This window comes from Cucurbita moschata, unplaced genomic scaffold, assembly GCF_002738365.1.
Source record: "Cucurbita moschata cultivar Rifu unplaced genomic scaffold, Cmos_1.0 Cmo_Scf00061, whole genome shotgun sequence".
NCBI lineage: Eukaryota > Viridiplantae > Streptophyta > Magnoliopsida > Cucurbitales > Cucurbitaceae > Cucurbita > Cucurbita moschata.
In genome coordinates, this window is record NW_019268577.1 from 406014 (window position 1) to 417763 (window position 11750).

Sequence of the window (11750 nt, forward strand, 5' to 3'; positions counted from 1 at the left end):
GGCTTAGGTTGATCGATTAGTAGAGAGATCGAAGATTAGTTGCTCTACCTAAGTGAAGTTTTTGAAGGAATGAGACATTTAGAATCTCCCACGGAGGGTTTGGTCCAATATAAGAAGGTGAGTGTCCCCAAGCCTAGACTCTTTTATGGAGCTTGAGATGCTAAGGCTCTGATCAATTTTATCTTTGATCTTGAATAGTATTTTCGAGCAAGGACTACTGTGGTAGAAGCGACAAAGGTCATGTTGGCAACAATGTCGATGATGCAAAGTGTGGTGGAGATCCAAGTATATGGACATTCAAGATGGTCGATGTACCAACTCCAAACACAATTCTTCCTAAAAAAATGTTGAGATGATAGCGAGAAGGGAGCTGAGGAACAATGGAAATATCTAAAACTACATTAAGCAATTTTTTTAGCTTATGTTGGAGATTTGAGATGTGTTCGAGAAAGTCAAGATCCACTGTTTGTTGAGGGGTTGAAGTTGTGGGCGAAGACCAAGCTCCACGAACAAAGAGTTAAGACTTTTCTGTGACCTATGCTACAACTGAACAATTGTTTGACCTATTAAATGTTAACAATTTTACTTCTTTCCTCTTTATATGTTTCAAGCAAGTTCTTAACTAGATGCCACTTGAGAAATGAGGTCAGGACAAGAGAGAACTAAATGAATATTCAATCTTGAAGTGCTTGGGGTGTTTGCTCCGAATTTTGTCTAGGTTTTCTCTACAAATCTTAGTTTTTGAACCCTAAACATGTATATTTCACTTGTAGGAGAAGTATGTGCCCAGGTGTCATGACCTAATTATGAAGAGAGAAGGTTGTGATCCTCACGTTTCGACAAATAGAAGCGATCACTCTCAAGTGGCATCCATCTAGCTACACGAGGGCCTAGGCGAGTGCCATGATGCTACCGAGGAGGACGGTGCATCATCTAACACACTACACAATGAAGACAAGTCGAGACATAAGCAAGATAGAGACGTTGGATAGACAACAGAGGCAAAGATAAGCTTGTTGAAGGGTTGGGTAGGGTCCTAGGCCTTAACCTCAAATTCGGGATTTTGGAAGGAATTCAGGCATACGATTCTGAAGTTAAGACCGCCCATACGAAATATGAATGCTCATCAAATTTGGTGTCAATCGGACACCAGATGGGCGCTCTATGGCACCATATGACCGTTCACCAAAATCATGTCTATGCCTGATTGATTAAAAACGGCTCAAAATGTATAGGGGTACCATGGTGTCAGCTCTCCACCACCCCTGAGTCCTGTGGCCTAAGCGAGGTACCCAATGACACATACGTGTGTCACAGCGAGGGCGAGTGTGCCGAGACGAGTGTCTCGGGCGACTTCCTTTAAATAGGATTTTTCAAGGACAGTATCGAGCAAGTTGTGACGGCCAACAACACCCCAAGACTCGTTCTTTGGATTTGGGGTTTGCTCAATTCAATTAAAATGAAACTTGGTTCTTTTAGAAAGATGATGAACGATAATACAACTTTTATAAAATGAATTCAATATGAAGTTTTGATGAACTTGTTCTTATAGACTTAATTACTAATTTGTTGGGAGAATTTGAATTCATTCCAAGCATAGGGTTGGAATCTTTACAGAAACCTCAGCTCCTCACGATAAGAATTGCAAGTAGTTCTAAACACTGAATTCAGAGAAATCAATAGAATGACACATCCAGAATCATACAAAACACAAAAACCACACCTTAACAATCACAACTGCACAACTTGACTCGATACGAAACGGACACAAAAACGACGAATAAAGATACACGGGTATTATTCATGGGATTAGTAATCTTCCCCTTCCTCCTCTTCATCGACATCTTCCGCCCCGACTTCCTCGTAGTCCTTTTCTAGAGCAGCAAGATCCTCACGGGCTTCAGAGAACTCACCTTCCTCCATGCCCTCACCCACGTACCAATGCACGAATGCTCGCTTAGCATACATCAGATCAAATTTGTGGTCGATTCTCGAAAAGACTTCGGCCACTGCTGTGCTGTTGCTTATCATACAGACAGCTCGCTGCACCTTGGCGAGATCGCCCCCAGGAACGACACTTGGGGGTTGATAGTTGATACCACATTTGAAGCCAGTAGGACACCTGAAAAATTCCCATGGCACAAGTTTAATTCAAACCATAACATTTATGCTAAACCATTATGCAGAGATTATCCATACATTTATACAACTTCAGCAATATTATATGGACCATTCAAAGAGAAAATATCAATGGCTTCGTAATCTAAGAACACAGAGCAGTTAACTCACCAGTCCACAAATTGAACCGTTCGCTTCGTTTTGATGGTAGCAACAGCAGCATTCACATCCTTGGGTACAACATCTCCTCTATACATCAAACAGCACGCCATGTACTTTCCATGTCGTGGGTCACATTTGACCATCATGCTCGAGGGATCAAATACAGCATTAGTGATTTCGGGGACGGATAGCTGTTCATGGTATGCTTTCGCAGACGAGATCACAGGAGCATAAGAAGAGAGCATGAAATGTATACGCGGATAAGGTACAAGGTTAGTTTGAAACTCAGTTATATCCACGTTGATAGCACCATCAAACCTCAAGGAAGTGGTTAAAGAAGAGATAACTTGAGATATCAAGCGGTTCAGGTTGGTGTAAGTTGGTCTTTCGATATCCAATGATTTCCTACAGATATCGTAAATGGCTTCGTTGTCCAGAAGCACAGCGACATCGGTATGTTCTAGTAGAGAATGAGTTGAAAGCACACTGTTGTAGGGTTCTACCACTGCAGTAGATACCTACACACGAAGATCGTAGCATTCGACTTCAATCTTCATACGAATGGTTTAAAGGTATGCATATCAAAATCATCAGCTCACTATTTGTAAGCACAAACAGATTTGTGTGTTACCTGTGGAGAAGGATATATGGAGAATCCAAGCTTCGACTTCTTTCCATAATCCACAGACAAGCGTTCCAAAAGTAACGACCCCAACCCAGATCCAGTGCCACCACCAACAGCATTAAACACTAAGAACCCCTGCAAACCAGTGCAATTGTCGGCTAGCTTTCGCACTCGGTCGAGGCATATATCAACTATTTCCCTACCCACTGGAGAATGATGCAATAAAGTGAGGTTAGTAATGAGAGAGCACAGTAAAAAGGGAACTCTAAAAGAGCTTGAAGGAAAAGAAATGGACGCACCAGTATAATGTCCTCTAGCAAAATTATTTGCAGCATCTTCTTTACCAGATATGAGCTGTTCCGGATGGAAAAGCTGTCGGTATGTCCCAGTCCTTACTTCATCGATAACAGTTGGTTCAAGATCCACAAATATAGCTCTTGGAACATGCTTGCCTGAACCAGTCTCGCTGAAAAACGTGTTGAAGGCATCATGTGCAACACCTACGGAGGTGTCACTGCAGCATACACAGGTAATACACATAATTAGAATAAGAGCTAAGAGCTTCAAAGGGAATATAAATCAACGACGACACTACATAAACAACAGATCCAAACAAGTTTATATTCTTGAATACGAGCCGGATCGAGGGCATCTACTCCCATCTTAACAGTAACATCATCTCAGACAATCTCAACGTAAGAAGCCCCAAAAGATTGGTGATTAGATTTGAAATTCCTGAAGAAAAGGATTGCTAAATCAATTGGGTTAGCTCGATGCAAATTTTAAATTCCTACGAGCACAGACTTGTTAAGATCCAAAGTAAACCCAATCAAAATGAACATTCAAACCCATGTCCAGATTTCTCGATTGATCTCATAATGAGACTCGATGCATCGAGAGATCGGGAAAAAGAACCCTAAATTCAAAGATGTGAACGAAACCCACAATTGCAAAACAGCGAGTCGCAATAATTCGATCCAGCCCCACTCCCACTCACCATACAGAATCAATACAGGGGAAGTTGAATCAATCCAGCCAAAAACAAATCGAGAATCAAAACTGACGCATGGTTGATATCGATTGACAATCAAAATCAAACCCAAATCAAGAAATCAAGTGAGGAATCGAAGAAAAAAAGAGATACAAACCTGGGCATCAACCCATCAGGCTGGATGCCATGTTCGAGACAGTAAAGCTCCCAGCAAGAATTGCCGACCTGAATTCCAGCTTGACCAATGTGAAGGCTGATGATTTCCCTCATCCCGAATCCGAATCCGGTCTCTCGAACAAAGGGGGCGGAGGATCGAGAGAAAACAGAGAGAGAAAAGGGAGAAGAGGGGAAGATGCCGCAGAATGTGATCGCGGAGACGCAGAGGGAAACAGAGATAATTGATTGAATAAATATCAATCAATTATTGGGGGAAAAGGGAAACGGAAGAGAAGAGGTTAGAGGGATGGATGAATCGAAGCCTTTATTGTCTCTATTGCTTTGTTTATAGCTTATAAGTTGAAGAAAGGGTCGGTTTTGGGTGAGGGGATGAGGCAGTTTGGGGTCCCGCCATTTTCATCCAACTCTCCTTCCTTTTTCTCTTCTTCCACTCTTCCTTCCTCCTCCTCCTCCTCCTCCACGCGCTCTTTGCGAGTGGGCCTTCACCCTACCAAAACCTTTATTTATTTATTTATTAAACTCTATTAAATTAATATTTTAAGATTTAAAGTTATTTTTAGGTCAATAGAGTTATGCTCGCATCTCATTTTTATTCTCTACACGTTACTTCTATAGCGTGATACTTTGTTTACGAGAACAATATTGAAAGATATTTTAACTATATTCAACATATATTTTATTTTACTCGAGAACGACTTTTTTTGTTATTAATATCACAATTATTATTTGCGAGTGAGCGTTGACCATACCAAAACTTCTATTATTATTAGAGATTAAATTGATATGTCAAGATCTGAGAATTGAAAATACATATTTTATATCAATTGAGTTATGCTCGTAGTATTTGCATCTTATTGTTATTGTCTACACGTTACTTTTTGTAGCTTGATACTCGGTTTACTCGAGAACAATGTTCAACGTATATGTATTCTCGACTAATTTCAGGAAACGATTGTAGTGGATAAAAGTTGGGTATTGATTTAATGAGAATATGGGGGTGGTGGGTGATTGCATATGGGTTATATGAGGTTGGAATTAAAGAGAGAGGGAATATGAGTGATGAAAGGGTGGGGAGGTTGAAAGATTCATTGATGAGTTGTCAAAGACAAAAGAAGATGATATTAGCCAGCCTGTGTTTGTACTATACACTCCCCCCCTCCCCCAACACTCTTCCACAAAGACAAAATATCTGATGCTGTAACCATCACTTTTATGCTCCAAACAATATTCCTATTCCTCACACAGTTCGTTCATAATAGTAAAGTTCGATCGACCGTTTAAACAACAACGTAATACATCATCAAATGTATTGTTAGATCAAATGAACTCACCCATCCCTATACGAAGAAGAAACTCGAAATTATATCTGATGCTGTAACTATCCGTTCGCTCACTTATCACTTGAGAAATAAACTTTGTTACCAAAGTTCAATCGACCGTTTAAACAAGAACCGAATACATCACTTTGAGTTTGTTATTTGATTGGTTTGAACTTAAAAATATCAATTTCATGTTAGTTTTTGTTTCTAATCTAGATCAAATCAAATGAACTTATCCATCCCTACCAGAAGAAACTCCAACTCCAAATTGTTTAAGATGGGTCACCCTATGACAGTGACAAGATACAAAAAGTTAGTAGCCTATTCCTATCGAAGGACCTATTTAAATCGTTCAAGTGCTTAAAAACGCTTTTCAACCCTTAAAAAAATCAACCCAAATAGATTCTTACTCAACCTGTAAACCTATGAGGCTCAAAACACCTACACCTGCTGCCAGAAATTGATTCTTAAGGAGTTAAAATCGAAGTGTGGAGCCAAGTTTTGTCCTAACAAAATGAACAAAACAATGTTAAGTTATAACAAGTAAACAGAAGTTGTCTTGTGTAGGTGTTTTTCCAAGGTTCCTGTTCAGAGAAGTCTACAGATACAAATTGTCCACATATTTACATTACATAGTAGTAGCCTATTCTCCTTTTTTGAACAAACAATAAAGAAAAGCTTCAATGTCCTCAATAAAAGTGTCAGATGAATCAATCAATTGCTTATCATCCAAACATGGGACAAAAGCAATCAGGGAGGGGCAGACCATGCAAACATCATTCAGCCTTGTGTCTTAATGGTCATAGCCATAGCAGCAGACGAGGTACAACCGGCCTCACCCTCGCAACCATGTGTTTCTGTATGATGAGTTATCACGCAGAGATGCATCGTGGGGTTTGTATTCCATAACATACCCATGTGGGAGCTTTAAGTGTCGTTTGATCGAATCTCGCAGACCCATCACTGCCTGGTAGGTATAAGCACATACAATTAAGTTAAAACTCATGATCTTGTATTGCACTTATGTGTGATGGGGTAGAAGTAAAAGATCATGTTACAGACCTGATGATCAGATGCATTGCGGTTCCAGACACTCAAAATATCCTCATTGAAACGAATGCTAAGCACGGCACCACATATGTTATCACCGAAATCAAGCTGGTCCCCCACTAATGCGAGAACCTGCAGAAGCATACAACAGAAGCTTTCATTCATCCATGGAATTAGCGTACCTGAAAACTCGTATTAAATTCACAACCAAATGCATGTCTAACTCAAATAAAAGCGTGCACAAAGGAACAATCAAAGGCATGATAAAGAATCTTCTCACTTCTCAAGCCAAAGAGATAGCCTTTGATGCAGATAACAACGTAAAAAATTACAACCCTGAGATGTAGAATCCTAAATGACGTGAATATTCAGCGGAATTACAACGGATCAGCAAACAAGAGGCACAATACACAGAACTTTTACAGATAAAATGGGAAACGTAAATTCCACCACCAATATGCATGAACCCCAATGGAGACTGATTAGTACGACCACCCCACTAGAACTGATACTTCTTTTATGGCTTTAGGGGTGTTGTCTTTTTTCCCGGGGGAAGCAGGAGCAGGAATCAACTACTACCTTTATTATTATTATTATCTAAGAAAATAAATATATCGCATAATTATCCAAAACTATTTTCGGGCAACTTTAGATTTCAACAATCAAGTTGAGAACAGTTAATCAGAAACTAAGAAACCAAAGGGAACAATAAATATCTTAAGATTTGACAAGTAATGCATATTGATCAATAACGATGTCATTTTTGTTATCACTTACCAAATCTTCCCAAAATCGACCAGATACAACTTTCTTAAATCGTATTATCCACTTTCCACCATTGCAGTTGGCAGAATCCTGAAAGATTATCGCATTTGCATACAAACAGGAATTAGACTCCCCATTGAGCAAAGAAATACAAAACCATCCAATATCTTATGTTACAAAAAGGAACAGGAAGTTCACTCCCTAGTAAGCATAAGGAAACACATGCATGCAACATTCCTCAACATATTACCTCCCAGAGTGGACGGATTCCTTCCTTAAAGAGATGCAGATCTGTTGGGCTTGGCAATGAAGAAGGACGAGCCAAATGGCAATAGCTTACCCAAAAACCTTCAACCTACATGCATGAGGAAAACAAAGTTTAATCAATAGAAAAACAAAGTTTAATCAATAGAAAAACAAAGTTTAATCAACAGAAAAACAAAGTTCAATCAATAGAAAAACAAATAATTGTAAAGACTGACATAAAATAACCACAGTACAAGAATAGTGTTTCAGAAAATCAATGTTGACAAGTCGTACCGAGCTAAAGTCCACAATCTTTTTTATGTTGTCCTCATATGATGTTTGAGTCCGAACTCCAGGTGTTCGACGAGTGTACCAAAATGCAAACTTGTGCTAGATGCAGGAAAAATCCAAAATGAGTCAGTTGCACACACACAAAAAAAAGAAAAAAAAAAAAAATATATATATATATATACATGGACCTTTCTATAAGCCACTAGCCACATAAAAGAAAAAGGTGGTGACGTGAAAGTGACGTGAAAAGGTCTAAAACAACCAAAACACACGAAAGGAAGGGGAAAAAACACAAGGGAAATCTGAAGCATACAAACCAAAGTTGAGTTCATCTCAGAAATGTCAAGAAACGAGAACACCAATATGGTTCAATAGGGTATGAACAGGTCAGTCTCCTATCATCAGTGTACAGAAAACAAACAAAAATGCTTAACACTCACTATAGACCTTAATAAACCATGAGAGAATTTTTTCCATGCCTACGATGAAAAGAAGCTAATCAGAAGGCACTCCAATAGGTGCTAACTAAAGAAATAATAAAATTACAATACAGGTTTGAGAAACTGCGAGTAGGTCGAAAACAGCGGAAATCCAAAATCTAGGAAACTCCCAAATGAAGGTTTGAACTTTAATAGGATTGCTTGGGGTAAAGAAGTTGAGCATCCTTTGAAATATCTTTTAGGAAAGACTTGTAGCTAAAAAAGCCCAAGAAAACACAAGTCAGACTACATTCTCTTCTATTGGGTTGAAAATGAAATTAGCAGGGATATCAGCATACAACTTCCATTTGCGAGTTCCCATATTATTCAGATTTTTTTCTGAATTTAAAATTTCAAGAGTTCGTGGAGTTGTAAATTTGAAATGGCCTGTTTTGGAGGTCCTCCCTGAATTTTGTGTTACGCCATTGTCAACTACACCCCTCAAGAACAGAAGGCCTTTCAGCTTGACAACATCTTTCTAAGGACCTTTGGAAGATTTGGTGGCCAGCAAGACTGACCACCAATATACTTTGGATATAATATATGCGTGTAAATTTCCTCCAAAAAGCATGTTTCTTGAAGGCAAATCTCAATAGCCTTTTGGTGAGGAGAAAGTTCCTCGCCAATTTCCTCAACCAAGTTAACCTTGTACTAACCAACCAAATAAACTTCTCAACAGAGTGTCCATCCCAATAGAGATCTTTCATGACATTTTCGATTGTAGTAGCAACTTTCTTATGCGTTTAGAAGGAGGAAAGGTAATAAGTTGGAAAGTGAGAGAAAGAGAGAGATGCTCTCAACAAGGTTAATCTGTCACCTTTAGAATCAATATTGCATTTCCAAGGTAAATTTACCACCTTAAGAAAGAATGTTTCACTTCTAGCCTTATAGTTTTCCTTGGATTTTATTGGAAAAAACCATAGGCATCTAAATGTTACTTTTTCAATTTCTAAGAAGGGGATGATCAAGGTAAAGCATTGGCAGTTGGTCAATATTACAACTACAAAAATGAGCCAAGTCTATAAATCTAGTACATCTGATGCTGCCAACTACAGATTAAGATTCATTAAGCCCCACTGCTTGTGATGTCTTGGTAATAAGTTGGTTGGAGTGCAATAGTAGATCTTTGATGCATGTTTGGTCTGCCAACTTTGAATCTCAATAATCTTTAGTCTCTCTGCCCCCAAATATATTTTCAATTTTAACTAAACTTGAAAGAATCTCGTCTTGTTGCTTTTTCCACAATTTCTACATACTCCTAGCTATCATTTATGCCTTTTTCATCACTTACTCTCATCTCGTCTTGCTATGTCCTTCCCCCTCGGTTCAGTCTTCTCTTATCCCCTTCAATTTTCTGTCAGACATCCACTTCATTTCTCTGCCCCCCTAAATGTATTGTTGCAATTCCTTGGATAATCAATTACTTTTGTTCAATTCCTTGTGTTCCTAGTGCTCACTCTTGATTTTTGTTGTCTCCTTCCTTCGAGTAGGATTTAGAGAACCTTTGATTAATTTTAGTTATTAGTTTTGGAACACTGTCTTCTTTATTAGAATAACAATATGATAGAACCAAAATAGCTTAAATAGTATTGAAAGATGAGATAAAGGAATACAATTAACTCCCAAGAAATTTGAGGTACTTGGACCCTCTTTCTTAAGTATTCTTACTCAAGCCTACAGCCACTAAACAATTGCCTATCTAACCTCTTCTCACTCACACTATTTAAAACAGATCTTCCAAAAAAAATCCTTACCTAATTACTAATATACCCTCAATAGCCTAAAAAGATTCCTACTTCTAACCTAATAGCATTCCTATCAATATCTATGAATATCTGTGTAGTTTGATTTTGAAGGTTCTGTCTATTTATAGACAAGAACTAGGAAAAATATGTTTGATTTGTATGCTTCAGGCTTTATAACGAACTTGTTCTGTTTGATAATATTACATGATGAAAGGATTATATGTATATATGAACCAACCTCTCATTGAGAAAAAAAAAAAAAATGAAAGAATAAAATAGCATACAAAAACTAAGCCCCACAAAAAGGGAGCCAAACTAAAGAACGGGACTCCAATTAAGTTAAATAAGACCTAACAGAAAACCTTCGTCACAGAAGCCCAAAAAAGAAACATAGAACCTTCTGAAAGACCAAACATCACTCAAGCTCCTATCAACCCTTCTAAAGGTCCTATTCTTCCTTTCCTCCCAAAGGCTCCACAAAACTGCACACACACACCAACTTGCTTTACTCTCGATCATCTCTCCGTAACAAACAATCAAGGTATGTTGTCGCACTTCTACAAATAATGCATCAAAACAACCCTATCAAACTAGGCATCTTTCTCAATAGCTTATCAAAGGTATTCACTTTTCTGTGGATGACCTTTCAGAAAAAGAAAAAAAATTAACTTCGCCTTCCACAAAGAGATACAGACAAACACAATAGAAGGAAATAGATTCGCTAGACCACAAAAGAAAGCTACAAGTAAAACCTTAAAAAAGATTAGGGCTCCAAAGCTGAATATCCCTTCTCCCACGCCTAATCACAAACTCCTCGATCAAAGATAAGAAAGCTATATATCTATTGTTTCTATCTCAAACAACGAGCTATGAAACCCCCACAATAGAGAATGGGAGATCTCATATGAGAAAGGACGTTTGTCATTGAACAATTTTTCATAGAGATCAAATGACATAAGTGGGGAACATAGAGAAGAGGGGTCCATCCCCAACTAATTATCCTTAAAAAAAGAAACTCCAATTACTTGGTGAGACACTAAAAAACCCATGAAAAGAAAGGGAGCTCACTAAAAATATCTTTCCAAGGATTTCTAGAAGTGCCTTTAGCCCCACCTGATATCCATACAAAAGGGTGAGGACCGTATTTGCTCATTCTTGTACCCAAAGGTGTAGACTCAATAGGGAAACATAAAAGGCATTTAGCCAACAAAACCTTGTTTTAAGACCTTAAAACCCTCACATATTTAATTTGTATCCTACTAATACTCGTCATGCCTTCATTACGTTAGAGGGGTTTACCACCTAGATTCCAATGAGCCTGTGAGGCTAAGTGTTCCATATGCTTTAGACAACATCATTATACAAAAATGCTATGAGAGTGACACATCCAATAAATAATATTTTGAAAACTATCATTAAATACTATACAATTTCAATATTTTCAACTAGTGAATTATACAATATAAATAATTTAGATCAACATGTTTGTATTCTCATTGTAATATTCACTTTTAAGCTCGTTTAAATATTAGAAGGAAAATTATATTCAATAAAGACAATGTTATCAATAATAAAATGAACAAAAGATTCGGACAGATACTCAGTAAGTCTTTCAAGCAATATAACTTTCTTCTCAAACATCATTTTTCCATGTCTTCTCACGCTACTTCATTGGGTTTGATTAGTGAACTTTATCAATTCTCTTTCTTTTTTCCCTCAAGGAATGTTTCATTTTCAATACCTTTCTTCAAAAGACAAAAAAAAAAAAAAAAAAAAAAAAAA

General features: G+C 37.9%; 2 protein-coding genes across 2 annotated transcripts in view; both read right to left on the reverse strand.

Annotated features, from left to right (window-relative positions):
- Positions 1 to 1569: 1569 nt before the first annotated feature.
- Positions 1570 to 4402, reverse strand: LOC111436987 (tubulin alpha-3 chain-like). The gene is made up of 5 exons (XM_023074812.1): positions 4054 to 4402; positions 3205 to 3419; positions 2912 to 3111; positions 2290 to 2798; positions 1570 to 2122 (listed from the first exon to the last, which is right to left on the reverse strand). The coding sequence occupies exons 1-5, from the start codon at positions 4164 to 4166 to the stop codon at positions 1810 to 1812; spliced, it is 1350 nt and encodes a 449-aa protein (XP_022930580.1). The 5' UTR covers positions 4167 to 4402; the 3' UTR covers positions 1570 to 1809.
- Positions 4403 to 5899: 1497 nt separating this feature from the next.
- LOC111436995 (eukaryotic translation initiation factor NCBP) overlaps positions 5900 to 11750 on the reverse strand; it is a 12626-nt gene continuing 6775 nt past the window's right edge. The window contains exons 2-6 of the mRNA XM_023074825.1: positions 7748 to 7843; positions 7458 to 7562; positions 7220 to 7297; positions 6455 to 6574; positions 5900 to 6359 (exon numbers count right to left, since the gene is read on the reverse strand). Of these exons, the coding sequence (XP_022930593.1) occupies positions 6228 to 6359; positions 6455 to 6574; positions 7220 to 7297; positions 7458 to 7562; positions 7748 to 7843 (531 nt within the window). The 3' untranslated portion in view covers positions 5900 to 6227. The remainder of the gene's footprint in view (positions 6360 to 6454; positions 6575 to 7219; positions 7298 to 7457; positions 7563 to 7747; positions 7844 to 11750) is intronic.